This window comes from Melospiza melodia, chromosome 1 (genome assembly GCF_035770615.1).
Source record: "Melospiza melodia melodia isolate bMelMel2 chromosome 1, bMelMel2.pri, whole genome shotgun sequence".
Lineage (NCBI taxonomy): Eukaryota > Metazoa > Chordata > Aves > Passeriformes > Passerellidae > Melospiza > Melospiza melodia.
Window position 1 is genome coordinate 40194622 of NC_086194.1, and position 12125 is coordinate 40206746.

The following is a 12125-nucleotide window of genomic DNA, read 5'->3' on the forward strand; positions in this document are numbered from 1 at the left end:
ACTGAGCAGAACACACTTCAGAAAATACAGCAATACAGAAATATAGACATGTTTTTGACAGCCAAGGCTAAAGCCTGGTCTGTCAGTTTTCAGGAGGAAAGAATATAAGTTATTTGGGAGTAGAACCTTGTCTGGGAAACAATTAACATAATAGTGACAAGGGAACCAAACATAATTATGCATCACAGCAAATAATAGTGTTCAAACTGGGTTTGCATGGACAGGTTTTGGTAGTGGAGAGCTACAGGAGTGGCTTCTGTGAGAAGCTGCCAGAAGCTTCCCCCAGGTCTTCTCCAGCACTGCTGCTGGCCAAGGCTGAGCCCATCAGAGATGGTGATAATTCCTCTGTAATAACAGATTCAAAAGGGAAAAAAGTTATTGTTCAGATTTAATTGCTCTCAGAGAAGAAAAGAATGAGAGGAATGTGAGAACAACAACTCTGCAGACACCAAGGTCAGTGGAGAAGGACGGGCAGGAGCTGCTCTACATCAGGGCTGAGATTCCCCGGCAGCCCATGGTGAGACAGCTGTGGAGGTCCATGGGAGGCCCATGGAGCAGCCCATGGAGGTCCATGGGAGTGCAGAGATCCCCCTGCAGCCCATGCAGGAGACCCAGACTGGAGAGGTGAATGCCTGAGAGAAGGCTGTGAGCCCATGGAGGCCTATGCTGTAACAGGCTCCTGGCAGGGATCTGCACACCCATGGAGAGAGAGCCCACACTGAAGCAGGTTTCCTGGAAGGACTTGTGATGCTGTGGGGGACTCACACTGGAACAGGCTATTCTTGAAGGACTATGCCCCCTGGAAAAGTGACCCATGTTGGGGCAGTTCATGAAGAACTCATGGGAAGCACTTAGGCTGGAGGAGTTTGTGGAGAACTGTCTCCTGTGGGAGCAACCCCACAGTGGAGAAGGGGAAGGACTCCTCTCCTTGGAAAAACCTGTGATTAACAGACTGTAACCCCCAGTCCCTGTCTCTCTGCACCCCTTTTGGGGAGCAGGTAAAGCCAGGAAGGAGAGAGGGGAGTGGGGAGATTTTTAAGATTTGTTTTGCTTCTCATTATCCTGCTCTGATTCTGATCGGTAATAAATTCAGCTAATATCCCCAAGTCGAGTCTGTTCTGCCTGTGACAGGAATTGGTGAGTCATGTCTCTCCCTGTCCTTATCTCAATTCATGAACCTTCTGTTATATTTTCTCTACCCCCACCAGTTGTGGAGAGGAGTGACAGAGCAGCTGTGGTGGGTACCTGGCATTCAGCCATAGTCAATCCACCACAAAAAACATACTGAACAAACAAGTTGCTGGTGACAGACCAACAACAGGGTTGCAGTACAACTGTCTTGTACCTGCCAGCTAAAGCCAGGACATGCTGTAGTGACGCACATGCAATGGAGTCAGGCAAAGTCTGCAATAGCAGTTTTGTGCATGCCATTAACAAATCTAAGCAATTAAAAAACCCCAACAAAATCTAGACAACATACATCTTCGCCTCTAAGGAGATTCACACCCGTGAGATTTCACTCCATTCCTCCAAAATTCACTCCAAAATCAATTTTGTCTTTGCTACAAAACCCACGAAGAAAACACAGATCAGCACTGACTGTGAGTAGCATACTCGAAGTGCTGCTAAAGAAATTGTGTGGCTCAGGGAAAACAAAATGTGCTTTCCAATTTTGCTGTGCTCCTGTGAAAATCAAAGACATAGCACATCAACCAATGTGATTAAGGATGAAAATCCCTGGCCTTCTCCAGAGCTTACATATGTGTTGAAATGTACTGCTCACTCTTTCACCCATTTCCTGCTGCAGGATCAAGAAGAATTCCTTATACTATGCTGTCATCCCATGTAGCTATGAAGGACAACTTTTTATGCCTCCCTTAAAATAACATTTTTAAAGATTTAGAATCTTAAGTTAGTTTTCTGCAGAACAGCTACCCTCTAAGGAATTCCAGCAGAGCAGAGAAAAAGTTCTGAATAAAAAAAAGACAGTAAATTATTTCACCTCACCGCTGTTAATCCCATGTGCATTTCTGTGGCACTCATATGTTGAAAGTATCACCATATGTGCCTGCAACCTTGAAGTGTGCTCTAATTTCAGCAGTTACATTCACAGTAATAGGACACAAGGGAATGAAATGAAGTTGTGCTAAGAGAAGTTCAGACTGGCCATGAGAAAAAGGTTCCTCACTGGAACTGTCTCCCCAGGCAAGTGATCACAGCACCAAGCCTGTCTGAGTTCAAGGAGTATCTGGATGAAGTTCTTGGTCATATGGCTTAGTGTTAGAAAGTCCTGTGAGGAGCAGGGAGTTGGACTCAATCCTTACATGTCCATTCAAAATGAGACACATTATCATTCTGATTTCCTTTAATAGACACCTTATCTCTCTAGTAGTTCTTGTTAAAAAAAAATACTGAAGTCCATATTCAGCATATTCACCACCTTTGTTACAGTTAATTAGACACTTTTTACTAGTCTGTGAGATAAATGCCTATAAAACTACAACACATTTGTATATTTATAACAGGACTTGGCAGACCTTGATGTCTTTTTCTTCTCTTTTTTTTTTTTCCATAAGTTGCGCAATGCTTTTTCTAAGCATCAGATTCTGGGAGATTTTCATGAGGACAAAAATTTTAAAATACTTGAAAACATTCATGAAGAAGTTTGTTAGACCTCATGGGTGAAAAAGTAATCTGTAAACATAATTCAAGCACACCCTGAAGGTTTACAGATTGAACTGTTATTTTATTTTGGGAGTGTTGAATCATGATTTTCAATACTTTGAGCTAGCAGCTAAAATATCAGTTTAATGAGTAGCCTATAGACTACCATCAGAAATTTTTTGAGTTTGAATCATACCAAAAACCTTGCAAAGATAAAAAATAACTGAAAAGTATGCTGAGGCACCAGGAACCATTCTTAAAATTTCCTAATACTTATAACAGGCAGGGCAAAGGGCTGGGAGGGTTTATGTTTGTTTATTCGTTTGTTTTAGAAAACCTAACTGCAGTCTCGCAGACTTTAAAAAGGTGATTAATGTAAAGACAAGAAAGACTTACTTAATTGAAGCAGTTAATGTTTCTTTTGCACTAAGAATATTTGAGATGACAAATAATGGGATATCAGGTGTAAAACATGAAAAATTATACAGTTAATTTTCTCTCTTGTGTCAAAATTTTCTTGCAGGAAAAGATATACCATCTTGAGGACAAAGCATTTGCCTAGTTTCAAAGACCACCACATTTGTTTTCATTCCCTGCACTTTCATGCTAGTAAACACTTATACTGGCTTTTGCACTGTACTCTAATATTTTGCTAAAGATATCAGCTTTGTCCTTTAAATCCTGTAATGGCAGTGTGTTAACATAAAATATTCTTCTATGTAATTAACCTTTTGTTTAAATGTGAGTTTATGTGGGAAAAAATGTGAGGAAATTGCTGCCACACTTGTACGACTCTTTCATCTGAATGCAGAAAACAGATGTGGTCAAAAAAAGCTGCTTATATTAGCTAACATATCCCACACACATTTCTTCCAGTCCATGCATCCATGTATTATAATAAACCACATACTGCACCAAGTTTAAAGTGAATTGCAGTCACATAAACAGGAAGATGATACATTTGGGTTTAGCACTTCATAATTAACATTTTCTTTTTAAATTGACTAGACTGACCTGTAAGAAGAGAAACTGTAATAACCACTTTCCTCTAGAACCTCTTCAATTAGAGTGTACAACACAAAAGAACTTGATTTCAATGAATTATACTCATTAAGAGTAATAAATGAATACATACAGGTAAATATACAGCTTACCTGCAACTGCTCATATGTCATCCCTTCTGCCATGCCAGAAGTGCCAAGAATGCCTTCAAGTAAAAGGCAAGCAATGTTATACTACTGAATTTGGAATCTGTTTCTTAGCAATTCCACTTCAAACACAATGACAAGCCAGAAGCTTCATGATCAGTAACTCCCACTGAGCATAATGACCCCCTGAAAAGGTGGAGTCATTTTATGGCATGATATGAACATTTGGTGCACATGCACTATGGAAATATTCTAACCAATGAAAAATAAAGACTTAATGTAACAGAACTCAGAAATGCAACTTTCATATTTTTTCCCACTTACAGAGAAAATTTACAGTGGAAAGGGCACACAGCCAGCAGCAATTTGTGAGGACAAAAGTATTGTCTGCAGGTTAAGAGATTCAAAAATTACAGATAATGAGCATATCAACAAATTGCATTATCGTCTCCAGGAACAAAATAATGCTCATATTTAAAGAGATTGTTAGGAACTCATTTCCTGCTCCAATGTCACCCTTGACACTTAGTATTAATTCTGGTTTTTGCAATAAGCTGTGGAACAGATATGCTATTTTCAACACAAAGACCATCAAAATTAAAGTTCTTCACTCTTCTTTCTGGTGCCACAAATTTTAATGTTACTGTATTTGCTAGTCCATGGATTGCAACAGTTTTTTCTGTATTTAGAAGAATGTAATTGGGACAATTACCAAAATACAGGCAGCACATTTCCCTTATGTCTACTGCAGAAAAAACCACATGATGTAAAACGTCTCTGAACCAGGAATTGTAGTTCCCCACCCTGGGTGACTCCACAGCTGGCAGGTTGGCAGGTTTGATTTTATATGGTGTGTATGATTTGTCTAGCTGAGTATCACTAGTCAAAGTAGAATTGACACATATATAGATATATTTTCTAAAGTATATATACATATATAAATATATATACACACACACACACGTATATATACATATATATATATATATATATATATATATATATATATATATATATATATATATATATATATATATATGCATGTGTGCATTTTTCCCTCCTCAAGTTCGTATGGTTTGATCTATGTAATTAAATCAACCAATTACGACTGTTTCAAACATGACAAAAGAACCACCTAAGGGTTTAAACATAGTTGATTTAAAAGTCATACACAAGGACAGGTAAGTCCTTAATATGATATTTTCACTTACAAACATTTCTATTAACTTTCATGGATGAATCATGAACTATTTGTATCTGTGATATTTCCTTATAATTTCAAAGTGTACTCTCTTCAATCAGTAGAAAGTTCCAGCAGTGCTGAGCTGTGTATCTTACCAGGAATTGAACAAAACAAAACCCAACCAACCAAGAACTCCAAAACAAAAACCAATAACCCCCCCTAGAAAATCAGTATGGTCAACATAACTTTATTGTCTTTCAAGACTGATCACAGAGTAGCAATTCCTTCTGCTTTGATACCATACATTTTATTAGAAAAATATACATTGATACTATACATTTTATTAGAAAAATATATGCCACTACCAAAGATTATGGTGCTTTGTTTACCTTTTCTATCATCTGGCAGCAGCATATTTCCACCTGAAGAAAGATGTACCCCATGCCAATCTGTTGTGAAGATATTGGGTTCAATCAATTCAGCAGCATCTAGGGAAAAAGAAAAGAGACCAAACAAATAAAGACACCTGAAAAGTTCCTCCTTCTCATTTGCCAAAACTTCAGACTCTGGGAGGCAGTTTACACTTATGTTTCCCATTGCAATGAGAAATCAAAAGAAATTTCAGTACTTTTGAGATTAATGAAAAAGTGGGGAACATGATTACGAACATTCTACCTTTTTCTCTCCAGAAACACTGAACATTGCAAGCTGCACTTAGTATAAAACACTGAGTTTTTCAGATTATCTGAAAAAATGTCACAAACTATACATTTGTGTGAAGATAAAAAGGAAAGTGTGTTCTCTTGAACCTATGAGAGAAGCAGCTTAGGACTCTGGTTTTTAAAATTGTGGCTTCAAGCAAAATTGTTAGCTGATATTCAAGTGGCATAATTCTCATTAGAATTCCCATTCCAGCACTTTTGAAATCTGAAAGTCAGTTCAGATACTTGATTATATGAGCAATGATACTGACATTAAACTTAAAAGCATCTAGTTTTGAAAATATCTACAGGTTACAAGGTAACAACTCTAACAGGACCACTTTTGTGTATGGGAGAGAAATCTCAGTTATGCATTTCTGCAACATGATAACTTTTACAGTTACAGAAACAGAAGAATTTCTGTTGTTGGAAGACCTTTACCCCACCACAGATTTATGGAGGAATCTTTTTGTCTGTAATTCTTATTAGGTTTTCTAACTTGATGCAGTTAAAACCCCATTATTTTAAAATTTTATTTCCAGAAATTGTAAAACCTCACAACAACATTTGCTGTAAGAGTTCAACATCATTCTTTTCTCTATTTAGGTTCTTCCCATTACCTCCAAATGATCTTTCCTTCAAGGTACAATGCCCAGAATTGTATTCAATGTTTCAAGCATTTTCAATTTACTACCATTTACTTTCTAAATAAAGTATTTCTTTCCTTTTCTACAGGTTAAAGTCCAATAGTTTTGAAGCTAACACAATTTTACAGTTGATAACATTTACAAATAATTTCCTTTATTTCTGAACACCTGAAAATTAAGTTAATTTTATAATAAACACTTCCTTTTTCTTACCATATTTTTGGGCATTTGTTTCTGAAAACATCAACTCAATACACAATGAGCAGGTATTTCTTAGATTTAATGTTATAGCTGAAACTCTGGAATATTTAATACAAATTCCAGCTTAACAGGACAGCACGAAACTGATAGCTCAGAAAGAAGCATCCTTAGAAGCATCTAATGTATTATCAATGTGCCACCTTCCAGGAAGTTTTAGCACCTCAGGTTAATTATTACAAAAGCAAAGGAAGGATCCAGAATTTGGGATGAATCTGTTTCACAGCAAACAATTACACAGAAGATTCCATAATTCAGTGGAAGTAGGTGATAATCAAATTAAGTTACAGAGGGAGAACTATGTGAATGATAATAAGTCACCTTAGTCATCAAATTTTAGGTACAATAATAAAACTAATAACTACTTTATCATCAATTCGTAAATGAAACATCTTAGCTTCAGTATCCCACAGTACACAGATGCCAAGGAATTAAAGTTCAAATCCTTTGCTGATTGCAGTCCTCTCAGGAGATTGTGAAGGAACATTTATAAATTCTGATATTAGTCATTAGATCTTTCTCTGTTGGAAAGCATCCAGCATGTCACTGGAAAACAAGCAAGAATGCTTTTTCATTCTTACAAATCTACAGTACTTTTAAATTGATGACACTAAAATGTTGCTGACACACTGTGCAACAGCAGGACAAGGTATGTTATATTTAAGGTACTCTGGGACACTGCTCTCTTAAGATTAATGGTTTAAGTAGGAATACAGTCCAAAATAAGAAAAATATTAAGGAACTATTAACAAATCAAATCAAGCGGAGCTTGTATAACTTAAGAGCTTATATAATCTCTAGTTATGTTACCCTTCCTCTTGTCTTTTTGAGCTCTGATGAGATGAAATCTGGGTTTGTGTCTTAGGAGTTAGCAGGTCCTTACCATTTACAGAAAGAGTTCTAATGACAAGATACAAACCTGAAACCATCCTGCAAAAATTTCTTACTTAAGGAGACTCCATATTTTCCAAATATAGGATAGCTGGAAAATATTTAAAATATTTCCTTTTGAAAATGGATTCTTACACTTACATTTTTCTGATACTGATATCAATAGCATGACTGAATGGAAAGAGAGACAAACTTGAACACAAGTAGTAAATGGTGTACCACACCTTTTTGATTTCTTATTCCAGTTTACAAGGATTGCTCTTCTGACTGAAAATGGACTTCTTGAATCTCTCAACGATTCTCCTTTCCAAGTTGCATTGCAAAGCTGGAGGAAGCTACATGAGACAAGGAAATGCACTTTCACCATTCAGTTACACCTGCCATGAAAGGGACCCATTCAGAAGTGCCATTACTGAGAAATGTAGCTACCCTGAAAAAAGAAACATTGTTATCTAATGACATGGTGATAAACAACAGTGTAAGACTTGATTTAGTGACATATTAGAATAAGGCTCCTTTGTTTGCCCATTCTGTTAGGCTTAGCTTACCATGAGCTCAGTTCCTCTAGTCTTGAAGGTAATCATCTTTATTAGCCTAACACTGGTAATACCAGATTTGCCTCCCTGATCAAAGTGCCAGTATTTGGGACATTTTTCTACAGATGAAGCACATAGAACACTGCCTTAGATTTCATGTTGGCTATAATGAATCTCTCCATCTGAAATTAATGAAGAAACTTAGACCTTCCTTGAATGTGCATAGAATGGCTTCAATGGCCTCTTTTAATGTCCTCAAGGGTCTTCATACAATTCAGAACACCCCTTTTGCTCTAAGCTTCCTGAGAGGGGTAATTTACCTTTCACTTGAAGCATAACTAGTTTTACATACTTTTTCTTCCTGTATCCTTTTGGTTGAAAAAGAACACATCTTTCACCTATATTTAGAAAAACAACAAAAACCCAAACAAAACCCCCACAAATAATGTACTTAAAGTCTTCAATAAAGACTTTAAAATATTTTTTCCTTTAAAATAATTTTTATGTTCCAACAGCAAATGTACAGTTTCAGCTGTTGGTAACTGCAATGACATCAACCCAGTCTGACAACAATTCTATGGTATGTTACTACCCTTTTGAATTTATCTTATCTGTTGCTTCTACATAGTTGAAAAACTATGATTTTCTCCCATTTCATACACGCTTTATAATAATTTCATTGATGTGAATTCATGAAGTACCACTCAACTGAATTCAGGAAGCTTTTTGACTACTTAGGGAGGGGTTGACCCCTAATGATTCACATTCAAACCCTGCCATAGGAGACATTATAGAGACGTTTATCCCAGTGGAACAAATTACTGCTCTTAGACAGCAATAAATCCAGAATGGTTTTATTGGCCTCACAGGAGTCCTGATTTGCTCTAACAAACCAGGGATCAATGTCACATGCTAAGCACAAAAGACTTCTCCAGACAGCTGCTGGCATGCAGAGATTTTTTTTTTTCTCACAGACAGACACTACTCTTTTCTCATGCAGATAAGGCCTTATACTTTTGCTTTAAGTCAGAAGTTGAATGTTCCTTAGCCTATGAGAGAGTAAAAAAAATGATGCCCTAGGAAAGGCTGACAACATATTCTATGGATTACATACCACTGCAGTGTGTAGTTAATGTACCATGGGGATACTGGGGTATTCTGAAGTAGAAATGGTAAAGAACAAGTCCAGTGCTTGAGAAACTTGGAGTTGCCTCAGGCACTAGTGTTCAATTTTAGCTTTTGTTTTAATCAAATCAGTTGTCAGATTAGTTAAAAAAAAAAAAAAAAAAAAGCCAGGGATTTACATAATGCTTTTTAAAAAGCTCTCTTACATTGTTTTCCAGAGATCATTCTGATTCTTGTTCCCATGGAAACAGGGAAGGCTGCTGGCAGCCAAGAACTAACAGGCAAGAACTCCTCCTTGCAAACTTCAGTTTTAAACTGTCAACTGGAATATGTAACAGTTTGAGAAAACAGCTGTGTATTATAAAAAATACTCGACCTCAGATTTGTAAAAAGATAAACGAGTTCAAGGGAGGCATGTGGAACATAGTAAACAAGTACAGGTATGGATTTTGGTTTCTCTGAAATCAGAGAAAAGCTGGCGCTACTGCTTCAGTGGTCAATTCTGAGCCAGTTTTTGAGCTGCTGTTAGTTCTCAGTTCTTGAGTATCCACATTACAATAACTCATACTAATTAGTAAGCCACTTGAGAAAACCTCCTTCAACAGAAAGGATAGGATAGAACTAATGAGCACCTTGGACATGCTCCTAAAATACCATGTAAAAACTGAACTGCCTCATTTCTCCTGATAGGAGAAGGATATAATTTCCAACTGTCTTAAATAATGTTTGTTTCTTTTGTCTCTGATAATTTAGTTCTTGTATTACCTGTTTTGATAAGCTTGACAATTAAAAGGAAAGAAAAGAGAAAACAAAAAGGAGACATGTAAAGCACACCCAAGTTCATTTATGTTATTCTGTTCTAAACAAAATCAAACAAATTTGGCTGATAAATCTCAAAAGCCCTGAGGTGATAAACATCGTGTCCCAAATGTAAACTTCATTTTGGAAAAGAAAAAGCTTTTTCTCTAATAATAGCAAATGTTTCAAATAGCTGCACGGTAGCCATCCTTCTGCAGAATAAAGAGGTTCCAATCACATTTTTATGTGAGAATTCAAGGCAGATTTTGTATCAGCTCTGCTCCATTTTTGTTTTGGAATCAAAATGAAATAACTTCAACTCTCACTATGAAGTTGGACTTAATTTTAAAATAAGTCTTAAATTTGAAAAATATCTGACATTTCAAAAAGTTAACATGTTCAGGATTTCATCTATTGCACTAAAACTCCCAAGAGAGCATTACTATGTGCTGATAATTAAAATACAACTTAAAATTATCAAAACTATTACCACAGAAGAAAGCATTTCATTAACTCTCCATGTCAGTATATGATATTGTCACCTTAAGTAGTCATATTGCTGGTATGACAGAATGTTGTAAAAATACTTTACTGTACAATCCATTTTTCTGAGGTGAGCTACAGCTTTTTTTTATATGACTCAATTATTGCCATCCTCCACATACTAATATTCAAAGTTAGTCTTTATTTTAATGATATATTTTTAAAGCATCCTGCCATCTGCAAAAATGTCAAGTTCTGTTGTTTTTAAAGAACAGTAACTAAATTAGCAGCACTTTGCAGTAACATCATTTTGACAACAGCAAATGACTAAAAAGTACAGAATGTCAAAAGCAACAGTAATGCATACTTTAGTGGTGAAGATAATTTTGTGCAGCTGAACAAGAATCTGCTGAACAGGGTCACTGATCTGATGCACCTTTCCTTGTGATTCAACAATTCCTGCCAATGCTGTAGATGGCAAGAGAAAAATCAGGAGGGCAGCTCATTTTGTTGCCTTAGCACATTAATAGCATAGAATGTTTAAAACTCGCAGCTGTAAATACCAAGTTGAAATGTTTGACTTGTTTTTCTAATAATTCTGGGAACAAAAAAAGGATAATCTAAAATGTTAAAAATTTAGACAATATAAGTGTCAATGTGTTTCAAAAGAAAATCCCTTTCTCTGAATCACTAAATTACTCCATGACAGAAGCAGTATTAATGTACCTCAACAATTGTTAAAATTTTGTCATACTTATTCAAAAGGATAAATATATGAGAAACATAATTTTCTTAACTGATTTTTTTTACATAGACTAACAAAACATATTTTTTCATATATTTTGATGTTATTGAATTTATTTTCATTCTACCCTAAGCATTACAATAATATGTCTGATGTGGACTATTTCAATGAGGTAAATCTATTGTTTAGGATTTTTAATCTTGTGTATTGAAGTCATACACCTTGTCAGGCTCGGAGATTAAATAAAAGTTTATCAGCAGGCTTCCACTATAAAACACTTAGTGGATCACAGAAGAACATTAGTTCACAAAATAATCTTTCCACGTTGACCATTAGACTTGGGAGCTAAGCAAAGCTTTGTTCAAAGTATTGAACTTCAGCCAGCAGCCCTGTACCTCTCCTAAATACAATTTTCTCTAAATCACACTTCAGAGACTAATTTAGATATTCTACCATTTACTCTCACAGAAACACCCTGAGGATCATCAAGTCTGATGTATAAAATTACAACCACAGAAAATGTTCTTCTTTTTTTTTCCCAATGTGATCTTATGTCAAGATTAAAAATTCTACTGAGAGGGTGATGAAATCCAAATACCAACATTAACTAGTCCACAAAAGAACTACTACTACTTTTTTACTGATGAATTTCTGTGCTGGCTACTTCAATAAGAAGAAAGATATTCACAAATATTAGTGTCTAAAGACCATCCAGATCTGAACTATGCTCTCACAGAAATAAAGCAATACAGATAAACATCCTTCTCTACCACAGGGAGACACATTTCTAGTAGGCTCAGGAAGACAACACCATTGATATTTATGAGGTTTTTTGTTGCACTGACTTTTGGCAAATGTCTTGAGAAAGCCAAGTGAAATTCAGTTTGACATATTTTCCCTAGGTCTTCTCTTAATAATCAGTAAGACAAAAAAATGTTTTGTGTTT

The 12125-nt window shown here is 36.0% G+C and overlaps 1 protein-coding gene across 1 annotated transcript in view; it reads right to left on the minus strand.

The window, feature by feature from the left end:
• Positions 1-3668: 3668 nt before the first annotated feature.
• The window catches only part of NEK10 (NIMA related kinase 10), a 77173-nt gene continuing 68716 nt past the window's right edge, over positions 3669-12125 (minus strand). The window contains 6 exon segments of the mRNA XM_063157063.1: positions 3669-3732; positions 3817-3871; positions 5385-5483; positions 5696-5703; positions 7715-7827; positions 10802-10902. Of these exon segments, the coding sequence (XP_063013133.1) occupies positions 3669-3732; positions 3817-3871; positions 5385-5483; positions 5696-5703; positions 7715-7827; positions 10802-10902 (440 nt within the window).